Source organism: Terrapene carolina, unplaced genomic scaffold (genome assembly GCF_002925995.2).
Source record: "Terrapene carolina triunguis isolate 2854851 unplaced genomic scaffold, T_m_triunguis-2.0 Scaffold613, whole genome shotgun sequence".
In the NCBI taxonomy this organism is placed as follows: domain Eukaryota; kingdom Metazoa; phylum Chordata; order Testudines; family Emydidae; genus Terrapene; species Terrapene triunguis.
This window is the reverse complement of record NW_020664964.1, coordinates 588449-604250: the sequence shown is the minus strand read 5'-3', so window position 1 is coordinate 604250 and position 15802 is coordinate 588449. Positions and strand designations below refer to the sequence as shown.

The 15802-nt window shown below is 42.5% G+C and overlaps 1 protein-coding gene across 1 annotated transcript in view; it reads right to left on the bottom strand.

Moving 5' to 3' along the window:
• The window catches only part of LOC112107756 (dynein heavy chain 5, axonemal-like), a 273895-nt gene that overhangs the window by 136005 nt on the left and 122088 nt on the right, over window positions 1–15802 (bottom strand). Inside the window, exons 44-46 of the mRNA XM_026659242.1 lie at window positions 4947–5081; window positions 3722–3911; window positions 449–666 (exon numbers count right to left, since the gene is read on the bottom strand). Of these exons, the coding sequence (XP_026515027.1) occupies window positions 449–666; window positions 3722–3911; window positions 4947–5081 (543 nt within the window). The remainder of the gene's footprint in view (window positions 1–448; window positions 667–3721; window positions 3912–4946; window positions 5082–15802) is intronic.

The window sequence follows — 15802 nt, the reverse complement described above, 5'->3', positions numbered from 1 at the left end:
ACTTCAGAGTAACCCTGTATACATTCCTAAATGCTCAGGGCTTGTCTTCACTACCGTGGATATCGCAGCGGATGTCGATTTAGTGGGTCTAGTGAAGACCCACTAAATCAATGGCAGAGCACTCTCCGGTCAACTCTAGTACTCCAGCTCCCCGAGAAGATTAAGGTAAGTTGACCGGAGAGCATCTCCCATCTACGCAGCGCAGTGAAGACACCAGGGTAAGTCAACCTAAGCTACATTGACTCCAGCTACGCGGTTGACTAGTGAAGACAAGCCCTCAGACACAAACAATAACTAAAATATTATATTTTCAAATTTGATTTGATTTGATCAAAAAAGACCCTTCACATAAATGAAGCATTGAAAGGGATGTGTTGCTTTGTAATAATACCTTACAGAAACAGTATTAAATGCTATTATTGGCTGTCAGAACACAATATCCAGTTACCTTCTTTGCTTTTAAAGTTTTTCTCCATAAAGTAGAGAAAATGCCATCTGTCCAATCATTTGTAGCAACATCGAGAGTACCAAACATCTGGGAAGCTGTAATTGCCTTTGGGTTCATCCTCATCTCTTTATGAGGAGTGCCACAGTCTGTCATTGCTTTCATCAAGATATTAATGCATTTTGTCTTTCCTGCACCAGTCGGACCCAGAGTCATCATACCTTAAAAAGACATAGACTTCTTTTAAAATAAAATGCCGAAATGTAAGACCCCAATTTAATGATGCATTGCATCAGAATCTTGCTTTTTTTAAATCAAAACTAAATTTAAAAAAGATGTTTTTCATTCCACTTTCTTGATGTTGACAGAAATGAAATTTTTTAAATGTTTTATTAAAGGCTTTCATAAAGGCCTGATTTATTCTGCTAGGCAAGCCAATGTGGCTCTCTATCCTCCCTTAGGCAGTTCTGTTCCTTTTTCTAATTGGAAAACACAGCTGCCTTTTGATGTTCATATGTGGTGACACTCAATTGACTGGTGGTAAACAAAACCAATCATTTTTAAATATCTTTTACAAGAAAGAGTTGTTCCAAGTGATATACAAAACCGAGCATTTCTTCGTGGAGTACAAGGAACAAAAAACATACACTTGCATAAACCATGAAGACATTTTTGATATATTTTTCTTAGTAACAGACAAACTTGTTACTTCATCAGTTTATACTCATGTTGCCAACTGAGTTCTTAAACAATACATTAAAATTGGGCTATAGCTGATCCTACTCAGTTACTTTATATTAAATCAACAAAGCTGTGTGCCAAGAAACAATGACATAGTTTGAAAGCAGATGGGACATTCAGGCTGAGATTTTCAAGGCCACTTAGAAATTTCCATTAATTGTAATGGAAATTGAGCATCAAAATCCCATAGTATCAGGGGGTAGACGTGTTAGTCTGTATCCACAAAAACAACAAGGAGTCCGGTGGCACCTTAAAGACTAACAGATTTATTTGGGCATAGTGGGTAAAAAACCTCACTTCTTCAGATGCATAGAGTGAAAGTTACAGATGCAGGCATTATATAATGACAAGAAAAGGGAGTACCTCACAAGTGGAGAACCAGTGTTGACAGGGCCAATTCGATCAGGGTGGATGTAGTCCACTCCCAATAATAGATGAGGAGGTGTCAATTCCAGGACAGACAAAGCTGCTTTTGGAATGAGCAAGCCACTCCCAGTCCGTATTCAAGCCCAAATTAATGGTGTTAAATTTGCAAATGAATTTTAGTTCTGCTGTTTCTCTTTGAAGTCTGTTTCTGAAGTTTTTTTGTTCAAGAATAGTTACTTTTAAATCTGTTATAGAATGTCCAGGGAGGTTGAAGTGTTCACCTACTGGCTTTTGTATGTTACCAAAATCCCATAGGTGACTTTGAAAATCTCAGATGCAAAGTTATGGAGGAATTTAGTAGCATAGAGCTTCTGACCAACATTATGGACCCAAGCATGCATAAAGCAGAGTGACTGTGGCTCCCTCTAAAAGGAATAGGAGTTATATGTATTCAATATCTCATAGGAGGTGCTCAGAACTGTGCAGGATCCAGCCCTATATTAGGAACATAAGATCTGAGCCAAACCCATTGCAGTTAGAGAGAGACTCTCCGCTGACTCCAATGAGCTTTGGACCAGGTCCACAGAGCAGAGCATGCCTCTAGGATCTGAGCACAGAAGGGCTCTAAACATGCACACATCTCCCTCTCTCCCTGTAGAAGAGAACAATTATCTCTGCAGCACGCTTACCGCTTCTCTCTGGGTCCCCTGGAGAGCTCTCATAGATCTGAAGATCCATGAGTGGTGAGGGAATCAGGAGGAGTTGGAGGTAAGGAAATGTGCACTGTCTCCCCTCCACTTTATAAAATTAGCAGTGGAAAGTTAATACAGGTAAAGGTGATGTTAACTTTCCAGTGGTGCCTCTCTGCCTTGGCAACTGCCTAAAAGGATTATTACAAGGCCAAACATCTGAAAGGGAGTCTCTGGCAGCAGATCTCACAGCTTCCTTTCGAGCTGCACTGCCAGGGAGCTGGGCCAGAGTTTCAGGGGCCCAGACCCAATATGGAGGCACTGAACAGCAGGCCTTCTGCCCTGCATGGATCCTGAGGATCTGTGTGGATCTCAGGGGAATTGTGGTGTTTGTGGGTGAATGTCCAGTTTCTTGCAGTTGGACACAAATCCCACACTCCAAGAGTAAAATTCAAAGGAAATTCCACAAGGGGAACCTTGAGGGTTCCCTGGCCCTCACACTGGTATTGCCACAAGAGGGGCCCAGAATTTCATTCTGCATTAGACCAATGAATTAAGAAGAAACATTATTAGCCATAACACTATTCAGCTCTTTCATTTAACCAGCCATAATATGTGAACTGACTTTCTGAGACAGTGAAGACCACAGATTTAAATATGCTTTGTGAAGAAATATCTCCTCTTATTTGTTCTAAATGCACCAGGGTATTAGTTTAAGCTAGTGATCCCTGATTCATGTACTATGGGAAAGCATAAAAAGGATCATCCTTCACAAATCCCTTCATAAATCTTGACAAATTTAATCAGATTCCCTTTATCTCTTTTCCTTTCCGGGCTAATTCTGGTGTTTGCAATCTCCCGTCATTTGTAAATCTGGCTGTACCACTGTCTTTGTTACCCTTCTATGGACTGGGTCAATTTCTATTCTATCTTTCGTCAATTGAAGTGACCAACATTGAACAGAGAAGTCCTAATGGTGTTTGGAAGTACAACAGGCATGTGGTAGTACCCATTACAGTTAAGGATTCAAGACAGTTTCATTTGCAACCTCTTTACTTTAACATGCTCATAACTATAGGAAATATTCACCTTTTGAGCTGAAAAGAGCCATAATTAGAATCTGCCTGAATTTGACTTTTTTCAGAATACTGAGCAAAATCAGCTATTTCTGAGTTTGGTGAGAAGGGGGGAAAATAAAATACATTTTTACTCTGCATTTTAACTTCCCCCTTAGAAACTTCAGTTCCTCTCAAGGCCACACACCGATTTCCCATAAAAAGACATACTATAGCTAAATTGTCAATATTATGAGGACAAGGTGGGCTCTTTGTTTATGATAAAAATTATTCTTAATAATTTTCTGATAAAAATATCCATATGAGGCTTTAAAAACTTGAAAAAAATCTACAATTTGTAGAAAAGAAATAGAAAAGCCTTTACTGCTATAATGGAGTATGAAACCCTCATTTGGCATGCTAACCATGTCGGACTCGCTGAGTTTCATACAGTTGAATAAGCTTAAGAATCCACGGAGGATGATGAACAAGCCCAGCTTTCTCCGTCTCTTTCCGAATGGCCGACTCTAGTTCAGGATACCCAACCTTATCAAGAGTAATTCCAGGGAACAGGTCGTTAATCAGACTCATAAATAAAGGTTCATCTTCATCTACCTGTCAATTAAAAAGTAGGAAAAACCCCCAATTATTTATTCTTTGAAATTAATTATTATTGTAATTACAAACAATCTGCAAGAATATGTTAATTAAATGATAGTAGTAAAATAGATATCTTTTCTAAAACAAATGTGAAAATTATGAGTGGATGTATGTTATTAAAATGACTTTCAAGCAATTTAGCCATAGATAGGAATTTCTAAATTAAATATTCACTTAAAATTTATGTAAATGTTTAAATTTTAGTACAATTCTTGTAAATCTCCCCATCCATTAGTCATTTAGACAAACAGGCTAGATTTCCCCTTATTTCTTCTCTTGAAGTCTAATTTTTTTCCTCTGTAAATCATTATAATCTAGACTGCGGTTTAAAAATGTGCATGAATTAGCTAAACAGACAGTTAATTCTGAATCTGGTGTTTGTGTACTTTCGCAGAGGTTACACACACTATAATCTTCCAGCTACAGCAAAATGGAAAAACGAAGAATTCTTTGGATAGAAGAGGGTAGTGGTGGAAGAGAATAGAATAGATAAGTATTCTTCAGCTACTTCAAAACAGCCCACTCACTATACGTCATTCTGGTTGTTATGATGTTTGAAAAGGCAGATTGCCAAGAATTAGTGTAAATTGAAATTCTGGATTAATAGGGATCTAAAATGACAGATGAAATGTTAATTCAGTGTGCTCTTTTTCCCTCTCTCTTTTGTTTGCTCTCCTTTCCATTCCATATAAAAGTAATTTGAAAATCAGGCTGGATTTTCCTCTAAGATCTTATAGGATTTCTTATTATTTTTTCTTCATTTGAAATCTCTCATTCGGGGGGGGGGGGGGGAAGAGTTATCTTCTCTTCATAAAAAGAAAAAAATGGATTCAGAGCACCATCACTTTGATATGCCAGACATTAAAAGAGAAGTAGTATCACTGCAAAAGGATGTAGCCAACTGCTGAGAAAATACACTTCAGTTCATACTAACATATAATAAACACATTTTAAAAAACCATTTTGTGAAGATAATCAATGTTACGATACCAGCTTGGAGAGGTTCATGTCCCGTAGAACTCTCATCACTACTGTTTTCTCTGGCTCATTGGGATTGGATCTTTTTACTGCTCCAAGAGTTCTTAAGACAGATAAAATATTTCTTAATCCGAAGTCATAGTGAACCTTAAAACAAAGCGTGAACACAATTAGTACTGTAGAAGTTAAGCACTTTAAAATTATGACAAAGGCTGAAAACTAAATGAATTTAAGAAGTAGCCTATCAAAGTTTCACAGTTCTTCATCCTCACAAAAAGAGTAAAGGTTTTGCTGGTGTCAGATTCTATAAATAATTTTCATTGTTGTATCTCCAATTATAACAAACACAATTACATTTACTTAACCTTGAAGTTGTAACACAAAGCCACAGCAAATAAAATCAAAGTTCTATTCTTAACACACTGTATGATGCCCAGGATTTGACACACATATGGCACTGTAAGTAAAATCACCCATGTCCTGCTTAGAGCCTTCTACAATAAGTAGATTCTACCAAACAGACTCAGGAGTGAGTGTCCTGATTTTTTATTGCCTCATTTTGGGACTGACACACACACAAAAGTATTTGCAAGCTTCTCAGCTGTGCAAATAGCTGAAAGCTGTGGGTCCTGCGTTGCTGTAGAATGAATGTCAAAGGAAAACAATGGCCTACCAATGAAAGCCTCCTCTCTTCCTTAAAAGATTCAGCCCTGCAGCCACAAACTGTTGTGATGCTGAAGGGTTGAGAGCTCATGCAAATCACTCACTTCCTCCTTTGCTTCACAATTCTGGATAAATCATATGCTTTAAACTGCTGTGAAGCAAGTTGGAGTTACTTTAGTGATAGGTTGGAATAACTATCCTACATACTAGTTTAGGGCAGAACAGAGTTGCTCCCACAAGCTGCCAAATATTCTTGGCTCTCTATGGCAAACATGCCTGACCCAATCTTCTACCAAGTGTGCTGCCACTCCTTTGTTCTGCAATGAAGTACTACAGCAATACCAACACTGCAGTTACAAATGCTCACCAGGGCTGGCCTTACCATGAGGAGAACTGAGGCGGCTGCCTCAGGTGCCAGACTGGGGGGGAGGAGGAGGGCATCACTAGGACCCAGAGTGTAGAAAATTGTGTCTGCTGCTGGTGCATATGTATTCTCTCTTCTCTAGATGCACAGAGATGGTGGAGTGCTGTGCTGGAGGAAGGAGGGCACAAGAGACATAACAGGCAGGTAGGAGAAAAGGTGAGAGGGAATAACAGAAAGCAGCAGGAGCTGCAGGGAGAGAGAGGAGGAGGAGCCTCTAATGTACCTCTCTAGCACCCACAGGAGCCTGGACTGATTAACACCAGCTTCTCAGGGAGCTTCCTGTTTCCTGCTGCTTCCCTGAACCCACTTGAGGAGAACAGGCAGTCAACGGAAGTAATAGGAACCAGTTAGGCCCTTAAGACGCCGATATCTTCCCTCACTCAGGCCCTGCTACCAGCCTGCTTATTTGTCCCCTTCAACTGAGTGTTGAGAGCCACTATAGCTGGCACAGAACAGCAGTCATGAGTGAAGGAAGAAAACGCCCCTCTGGGGCAGCATTCAGAAAAAGAAAGCAAGCAAAGGAAGCTTTTCTATCTAAGCAGGAAGGAGCTCTCCTGAGATACATAGACACAGATGTTCACGGTGAGCCTTCTGGTCCCAGTGAGGATGTGAGTGGTGAGGAGACGCCTGATCTTCCAGTTAGTCAGAGTGCAGGTGACCTGGCAGCTACTGCAGCATCCATATCTCCATCTCAAATGGATGTAACCATGTTGCACATTCTTGAAGAAAAGTGTAGATCAGAGAAGAGTGCGGTGTAGACGCAAGAAATTTCTGCTGCTGAGTTTAGTTCCTTAAGTCTAGATGATCCAGGACTGTGGACCCACTTGAGCAGTAGCCTGAGGGATTTCTTTGTACTGCATGGGCCACAGCAAGTGAAAAACTTCATGTTCCCCAAAGACAATGAAAATAGAAGTTTCCATCCAACACATTACTGGCGTGACATCCCCAATGGTGACAAAGTGGAGAGGCCATGGCTTATGTACTCAAAAACCCAGAATGCTGAATACTGTTTTTGCTGCAAACTCTTCCAGTCTAATGTTCCAGCCACATTGGGCTCTACAGGAACAAAGGACTGGAAAAATCTGGCTAGAAATCTGCCATTCCATGAGAAGGCAGCAAATCACCAGACAGCATTCCATAGGTGGAAAGAGCTTGAGATGAGACTAAGGTTAAAGGCCACCATAGATTAGCATCAAGAGAAGATCGCATCAGAGTCTCTTTACTGGCAAAATGTTCTGAAAAGGCTTGTTGCCATTATGAGAATGCTTGCTACCCAAAACCTAGCACTACGTGGCACTTCAGATCAGCTATATGTGCCAAAAAATGGAAACTTCCTTAAAATGTGGAGCTGATGGCTGAGTTTGATGCTGTACTCCAGGAGCATCTAAGAAGAGTCACCACCCAAACTGATTTATATGTATTTGACCCAGGTCTGTCAGGCCTAGCAAATGGTTATTTGTTTAGTGGTTGTAGTGTTACACAAAAGATCACACTGGCAAAAGACTCATCCAATGATAGGCAGAGCTGATGGTCTGCTAAGAAAGACTGCAAAGAGGCACATAAGATGCTGCTGATAGCAGTGTTGTGCTTGGCTAGAATGGGTACTTTTGGATCTAAGTTCTGTCCGTCCTGAAGGTAGTTCAGTATGGCAGATATTCCTGTGCCTTCGCCCTTCTCCGTGCACAAATCAGACATCAAGAATTATAACATTCAAAAACCAGTCGCAGAACACTTCAACCTCCCTGATCACTCAATTACACACCTCAAAGTCGCAATACTCCAACAAAAAAACTTCAAAAAACAGACTCCAATGAGAAACTGCAGAATTGGAATTAATTGATTGCTCTTGTTATAGTTGGCATGGCAACATCCATTTTTTCATGTTCTCTGTGTATATATATATCTTCCTACCGTATTTTCCACTGCAGGCATCCGATGAAGTGGGTTTTAGCCCGCGAAAGCTTATGCCCAAATAAATTTGTTAGTCTCTAAGGTGCCACGAGGTGCCTCCTCGTTCTTTTTGTGATACAGACTAACACGGCTACCACTCTAAAACCTGTCACCATGCAAGGCACTGAATTTAGCCATATGAAGTGGAAATCCATCAACTTCATGAAAAAACTCGTACAGATACAGACAGACATCATCTTCCTTTCCAAATGCAAACAGATGGACATCAAAAGGACTGAAGGTAAAAAATCTATTACAATCTAAATACCACACAGACTATGCTGAGAGATTGTGCCACACACTCTCAAAGAAAGTGTGGAACCACCTGATCAACATCCTATACAGCAAACAGGGAAAGATTAAGAATGAGCTCTCAAAATTGGATACTCCCATAAAAAACCAACCTTCCACACAAACATCCTCGTGGCTGGACTTTACAAAAACTAGACAAGCCATTTACAACACACACTTTGCTTCTCTACAAAGGAAAAAGGACACTAAACTATCTAAACTACTACATGCCACAAGGGGCCACAACAGTGGTTCCCTTAACTCACCCAACAATATTGTTAATCTATCCAGCTATACTCTTAGCCCAGCAGAAGAGTCTGTCCTATCTCGGGGCCTCTCCTTCTGCACCTCCACCCCCACGAACATGATACAGTTCTGCGGTGATCTGGAATCCTACTTTCGACGTTTCCGACTCAAGGAATATTTCCAACACACCTCAGCACACTAATCCACAGAAACCTTCCTACCAAGGCTACAAAAAGAAGGATTCTGCATGGACTCCTCCTGAAAGTCGAAACAACAGACTGGACTTCTACATAGAGTGCTTCCGCCGACGTGCACGGGCTGAAATTGTGGAAAAGCAGCATCACTTGCCCCATAACCTCAGCAGTGCAGAACACAACGCCATCCACAGCCTCAGAAACAACTCTGACATCGTAATCAAAAAGGCTGACAAAGGAGGTGCTGTCGTCATCATGAATAGGTCAGAATATGAACGAGAGGATGCTAGGCAGCAATCTAACACCACATTCTACAGACTATTACCCTCTGATCCCACTGAGGGTTACCAAAAGAAAAGACACCATTTGCTCAAGAAACTCCCTGAAAAAGCACAGGAACAAATCTGCACAGTCACACTCCTAGAGCCCCAACCAGAGGTATTCTATCTGCTACCCAAGATCCATAAACCTGGAAATCCTGGACGCCCCATCATCTCAGACATTGGCACCCTGACAGCAGGATTGTCTGGCTATGTAGACTCTCTCCTCAGGCCCTACACTACCAGCACTCCTAGCTATCTTTGAGAAACCACTGACTTCCTGAGGAAACTACAATCCATTGATGATCTTCCAGAAAACACCATCCTGGCCACTATGGATGTAGAAGCCCTCTACACCAACATTCCACACAAAGATGGACTACAAGCCATCAGGAACAGTATCCCTGATAATGTTACAGCAAACCTGGTGGCTGAACTTTGTGACTTTGTCCTCACCCACAACTATTTCACATTTGGGGACAATATATACCTTCAAGTCAGCGGCACTGCTATGGGTACCCGCATGGCCCCACAGTATGCCAACATTTTTATGGCTGACTTAGAACAACGCTTCCTCAGCTCTCGTCCCCTAACGCCCCTACTCTACTTGCGCTACATTGATGACATCTTCATCATCTGGACCCATGGAAAAGAAGCCCTTAAGGAATTCCACCATGATTTCAACAATTTCCATCCCACCATCAACCTCAGCCTGGACCAGTCCACACAAGAGATCCACTTCCTGGTCTCTTCAGTGCTAATAAACGATGGTCACATAAACACCACCCTATACGGGAAACCTACTAACCACTATACTTACCTACATGTCTCCAGCTTTCATCCAGGCCACATCACATGATACATTGTCTACAGCCAAGCTCTAAGATACAACTGCATTTGCTCCAATCCCTCAGACAGAGACAAAACACCTACAGGATCTCTATCAAGCATTCTTAAAACTACAATACCCACCCGCTGAAGTGAAGAAACAGATTGACAGAGCCAGAAGAATACCCAGAAGTCACCTACCCCAGGACAGGCCCAACAAAGAAAGTAACAGAACGCCACTAGCCATCACCTTTAGCCCCCAACTAAAACCTCTCCAGCGCATCATCAAGGATCTACAACCTATCCTGAAGGATGATCCCTCACTCTGATAGACCTTGGGAGACAGGCCAGTCCTCGCTTACAGACAGCCCCACAACCTGAAGCAAATACTCACCAGCAACTACACACCACACAACAAAAACACTAACCCAGGAACCTATCCTTGCAACAAAGCCCATTGCCAACTCTGTCCACTTATCTATTCAAGGGACACCATTATAGGACCTAATCACATCAGCCACACCATTAGAGGCTCGTTCACCTGCACATCTATCAATGTGATATATGCCATCACATGCCAGCAATGCCCCTCTGCCATGTACATTGGCCAAACTGGACAGTCTCTATGCAAAAGAATAAATGGACACAAATCAGACATCAAGAATTATAGCATTCAAAAACCAGTCGTAGAACACTTCAACCTCCCTGGTCACTCAATTACAGACCTCAAAGTCGCAATACTCCAACCAAAAAAAACTTCAAAAACAGACTCCAACGAGAAACTGCAGAATTGGAATTAATTTGCAAACTGGACACCATTAAATTAGGCTTGAATAAAGACTGGGAGTGGATGGGTCATTACACAATGTAAAAACTATTTCCCCATGCTAATTTTCCCCCCTACTGTTATTCACACCTTGTCAACTGTCGGAAATAGGCCATCCTGTTTATCACTACAAAAGTTTTTTGTCTCCTGCTGATAATAGCCCACCTTAATTGATTGCTCTCGTCATAATTGGTATGGCAACACCCATTTTTTCATGTTCTCTGTGTGTATATATATCTTCCTACTGTATTTTCCACTGCGTGCATCCGATGAAGTGGGTTTTAGCCCATGAAGGCTTATGCCCAAATAAATTTGTTAGTCTCTAAGGTGCCACAAGTACTCCTCGTTCTTTTTGCTGATACAGACTAACACGGCTACCACTCTGAAAGAAAAATAATGTTATGCTGAGGTTTGGGCAAAACCTTGTTGACTCTGCCCTTCATTCAGGATAAATGTAGAAAGAAACTGAACTCCTCCATGGAAAAGATAGCTGTAACAACAGGAATCTCCACCCAAAACACAAGCCACATGCAAGACTGGGAGGAGTTCAGCCATGCAGCCCAAGTCGTTTCCAGGGGCTCTGGTGATAATCCAAAAGCAGGGGAATGAATGGATTGCAGCTGTGTATCTGTGTGCACATGAGAGAAACACCACAGAAACAAAGAGAAGGCAGCAGAAACCCATGGACAGATAGAGAAAAAATGAAAAGTGAGCTTTTGGGTAAAGTGCTGAAGGACAGAGGCATGGATCAGTGAGCAAAGAAACTGACTCCTGCTGTCTGAATCCTGCTTTGTTGAGGGATACAAGACTTTGGACATTCTTTGTAAATAAACAGGATTGCATCAAAGAAATACCTCACTCCCCATCATCAATTTCTCTTCCTAAGAATGGCCCTATCGGGTCAGACCAAAGGTCTATCTAGCCCAGTATCCTGTCTTCCGACAGTGGCCAGTGCCAGGTGCCCCAGAGGGAATGAACAGAACAGGTAATCATCAAGTGATCCATTCCCTGTCGCTCATTCCCAGCTTCTGGCAAACAGAGGATAGGGACACCATTCCTGCCTATCCTGGCTAATAGCCATTGATGGACCTATCCTCCATTAATTTATCTAGTTCTTTTTTGAACCCTGTTATGGTCATGGCCTTCACAACATCTTCTGGCAAGGATTTCCACAGGTTCCTAAAGGAAACAACCTGCAAAACCTCAAATTTTGGCTAATCACTCAGGTGTAAAGGGATAAGAATAATTTTCTCCACACCTTTACGCACACTTCTTAAGTAGATGGTCTTCTAGAGGTGATCATGGTCTCTATTGCCTTTGAGGGAAAGGCTTTTCCTTTCAGTTTCTAGTGCCTCGGTTTGAATTGTCCTGGGCTGGTGGGGAAGCGCACTGATGAACCTTGGCTGATAGGTCCTGTTGCGGGGGCAGATTGTTTGGATGGGTCCCCAATAGAGATGCCATGTTGGAGGTTCCACAGTCTTCAAGGGTTTGGGGATTACTGTAATTACTGAATATTATGCCTTAATTTTTAAAAATTATTTTTGTATTTTTTTTCTGTTAAAGGATGTGGTAGTAAGGCTGCCTTTGGCTATCTGTGAGTCAGAGCTTCTGTTTCACTGGAGTTTGGGTCTGCATCTTATGAAGTGTCTGGGGGATTTTGTATTTTTACTCATGGCAAACAGGCTCTCATGTGGATTTTGCAAGAGGCAAAGTTTGTGAATATGTCATTTACTCTCTGCTATCTCCACCAATATTCTGCTGATACAGTCTGCCTTTTAGTTGCTAGTTTCTTTGATGCGTGTTGCCTTTATTGAAACTAGGCATTGTTCTGCCCACTATCATCATTGATGCATGATTTATTCTTCCCCATCGGCTGTGTGGATACCCTTGTTGTGTTGTCTGACTGGATAAGAACTTTCTCACGCAGTTTTGACTAAACCAGTAATGGATAGCGTGGTTGTCTTTATGTCAAGGAAATTTATGCTCCTGAGTTTGTTTGGGGGTGATCATTCCCCTGGAGTTGTTAATTTGTGGAGCCCACTTCCAACATCTGACAGCTGCGAGGAGCGGCACCAGGAGCCGGCAAACAGGGCTGCTAACAGGGGAGTTTAAGTGGGAGTTTACAGGGGGAGGTGGAAGGGGAGGTAGGAGGGTGCGGCGCGCAGTGTGCTTTGTTGTCCTAGGAGCAGCAGGCACAGACCACAGCAGCCATGAGCCAAGCAGCGGGGGACACTATGCAGATGATTGCATGCAGCAGCTGTGGTATGTACATGGTTCTCGCTGGGGAGCCTGAACAAAGGTATGTTTGCATGAAATGCCGCCTAATAGACCTGCTAGAGGAAAAGATTAGAGGGCTCCAGATGCAGGTAGATACTATGGTAGAGTTTAGAAGGGGATTCGAGCAGCTAATGGAGCAGAAGCTGGGTGTGGCAGAAGGGGAATGCTCAGGGGTGCAGGTGGAAGCACAGGCTATGGTCTGTGAGGGGGGAATATCAGGGACAGATCAAGATCAGTGGAAGCATGTGACTGTGAGGAGCAGGCCAAGGAAAAGGAGGGCTAGTGAGGGGGGAATAGAACTCAGGAACAGGTTTGAGTGTTTGGATAACAAGGAAGAGAGGCAGCAGGTGGTAACTGATGGTGGGAGGCAGAGGAAGAAGAGAAGAGCGGCTAGTCCGATAGAGAGAGGGGAGGAGTTGATGGAGACAGCACCAATACCAGGCCCCAGTAGGATAGAGGATGGCACTAGGGGGACTATAAGGGAAAATAGAGAGACACAAGAGGTACGACTACAGGGAACAGGGGATAGATTTGCACAAAGTACTGTCACCAGTACTTCCCCTTTTTACTTAGGGAAGTAAAAACTGATAAGAACTGTGTCATCATGGGGGACTTTAACTTCCCAGATATAGATTGGGTAACAAATGCTAGTAACAATAACAGGGCTCAGATGTTCTTAGACGTGCTAGCAGATGAATTCCTTCATCAAGTAGTAACTGAACCGACAAGGGGGGATGCCATTTTAGATTTAGTGCTGGTGAGTAGTGAGGACCTCGTTGAAGAAATGGTTGTAGGGGACAACCTTGGCTCGAGTGACCATGAGCTAATTCGGTTTAAACTAAATGGAAGGATTAACAGAAATGATACTGTAACTAAGGTTTACAATTTCAAAAAGGCCAACTTTAATAAATTAAGGCAACTACTTAGGGAAGTGGATTGGGCTAACATACTTAGGGATCTAAAGGCAGATGACGCCTGGGACTATTTCAAGCAGAAGTTGCATGAGATGTCTGAGGCCTGTATCCCGAGAAAGGGAAAACAATTAGTGGGCAGGAGATTTAGACCTAGCTGGATGAGCGGGAGTCTCAAAGGGGCTATTAAGAAAAAACAGAAAGCGTACAGAGAATGGAAGAAGGGAGGGATCAGCAAGGAAACCTACCTTAGTGAGTTTAGAGCATGTAGGGATGCGGTGAGAAAGGCCAAAAGCCGTGTAGAGTTGGACCTGGCAAGGGGAATTAAATCCAATAGTAAGAGGTTTTATAGCCATATAAATAGGAAGAAAACAAAGAAAGAGGAAGTGGGACCGCTGAAGAATGTGGATGGAGTGGAAATTAAGAATAATCTAGGCATGGCACAATATCTAAATGAATATTTTGCTTCAGTCTTTAATAAGGCTAATGAAGGGTTTAGGAATAGAGGGAGTAGGACAGAGGGGAATAGAGGAGGGGGGATAGACATTACAGTATCAGAGGTGGAAGCCAAACTTGACCAGCTAAACGGGACTAAATCGGGGGGACCGGATGATCTTCATCCTAGAATATTGAAGGAACTGGCGCGAGAAATTGCGAGCCCCTTGGCGACAATTTTTAACGAATCTGTAAACTCGGGGGTGGTACCGTTGGACTGGAGAATAGCTAATGTGGTTCCTATTTTCAAGAAGGGGAAAAAAAGTGACCCGGGTAACTACAGGCCTGTTAGTTTAACTTCTGTAGTATGTAAGATCTTGGAAAAAATCTTGAAGGAGAAAGTAGTTAAGGACCTTGAGGTGAATGGCAATTGGGACAAATTACAACATGGGTTTACGAAAGGCAGGTCGTGCCAAACCAACCTGATCTCCTTCTTTGAGAAAGTAACAGACCTTCTAGATAAAGGAAATGCGGTGGATCTAATATACCTCGATTTTAGTAAAGCGTTTGATACGGTTCCGCATGAGGAATTATTGGTTAAATTGGATAAGATGGGGATCGATAGGAAAATCCAGAGGTGGATAAGGAACTGGTTAAAGGGGAGACTGCAGCGGGTAGTACTGAAAGGTGAACTGTCAGATTGGAGGGAGGTCACCAGTGGGGTTCCTCAAGGTTCAGTTCTGGGTCCGATTTTATTTAATCTATTCATTACTGACCTTGGAACCAAATGTAGGAGTGGGCTGATAAAGTTTGCGGATGACACAAAGTTGGGAGGCATTGCCAACTCGGAGAAGTATCGGGATATTCTGCAGGGAGACTTGGATGACCTTGTAAATTGGAGTAATAGTAATAGGATGAGATTTAATAGTGAGAAGTGTAAGGTGATGCATTTAGGGATGACTAATAAGAATTTCAGTTATAAGCTAGGGACACATAAGTTAGAAGAGACTGAGGAGGAGAAGGACCTCGGAGTCCTGGTTGATCGCAGGATGACTATGAGTCGGCAATGCGACGTGGCTGTGAAAAAAGCTAATGCGATCTTGGGATGCATTAGGCGAGGTACTTCTAGCAGGGACAGGGAGGTGCTGCTTCCGTTATACAAGGCGCTGGTGAGACCTCACTTGGAGTACTGTGTGCAGTTCTGGTCTCCTATGTTTAAAAGGGATGAACTGAAACTGGAACGGGTACAGAGAAGGGCCACTAGGATGATCCGAGGAATGGAAAACCTTTCCTATGAAAGGAGACTCGAGGGGCTTGGTTTGTTTAGCCTAACCAAAAGAAGGCTGAGGGGGGATATGATTGCTCTCTTTAAATATATCAAAGGGATAAATACCAGGGAGGGAGAGGAATTATTTCAGCTCAGTGCTAATGTGGACACGAGATCGAATGGATATAAACTGGCCGTGGGGAAATTTAGGCTTGAAATTAGACGAAGGTTTCTAA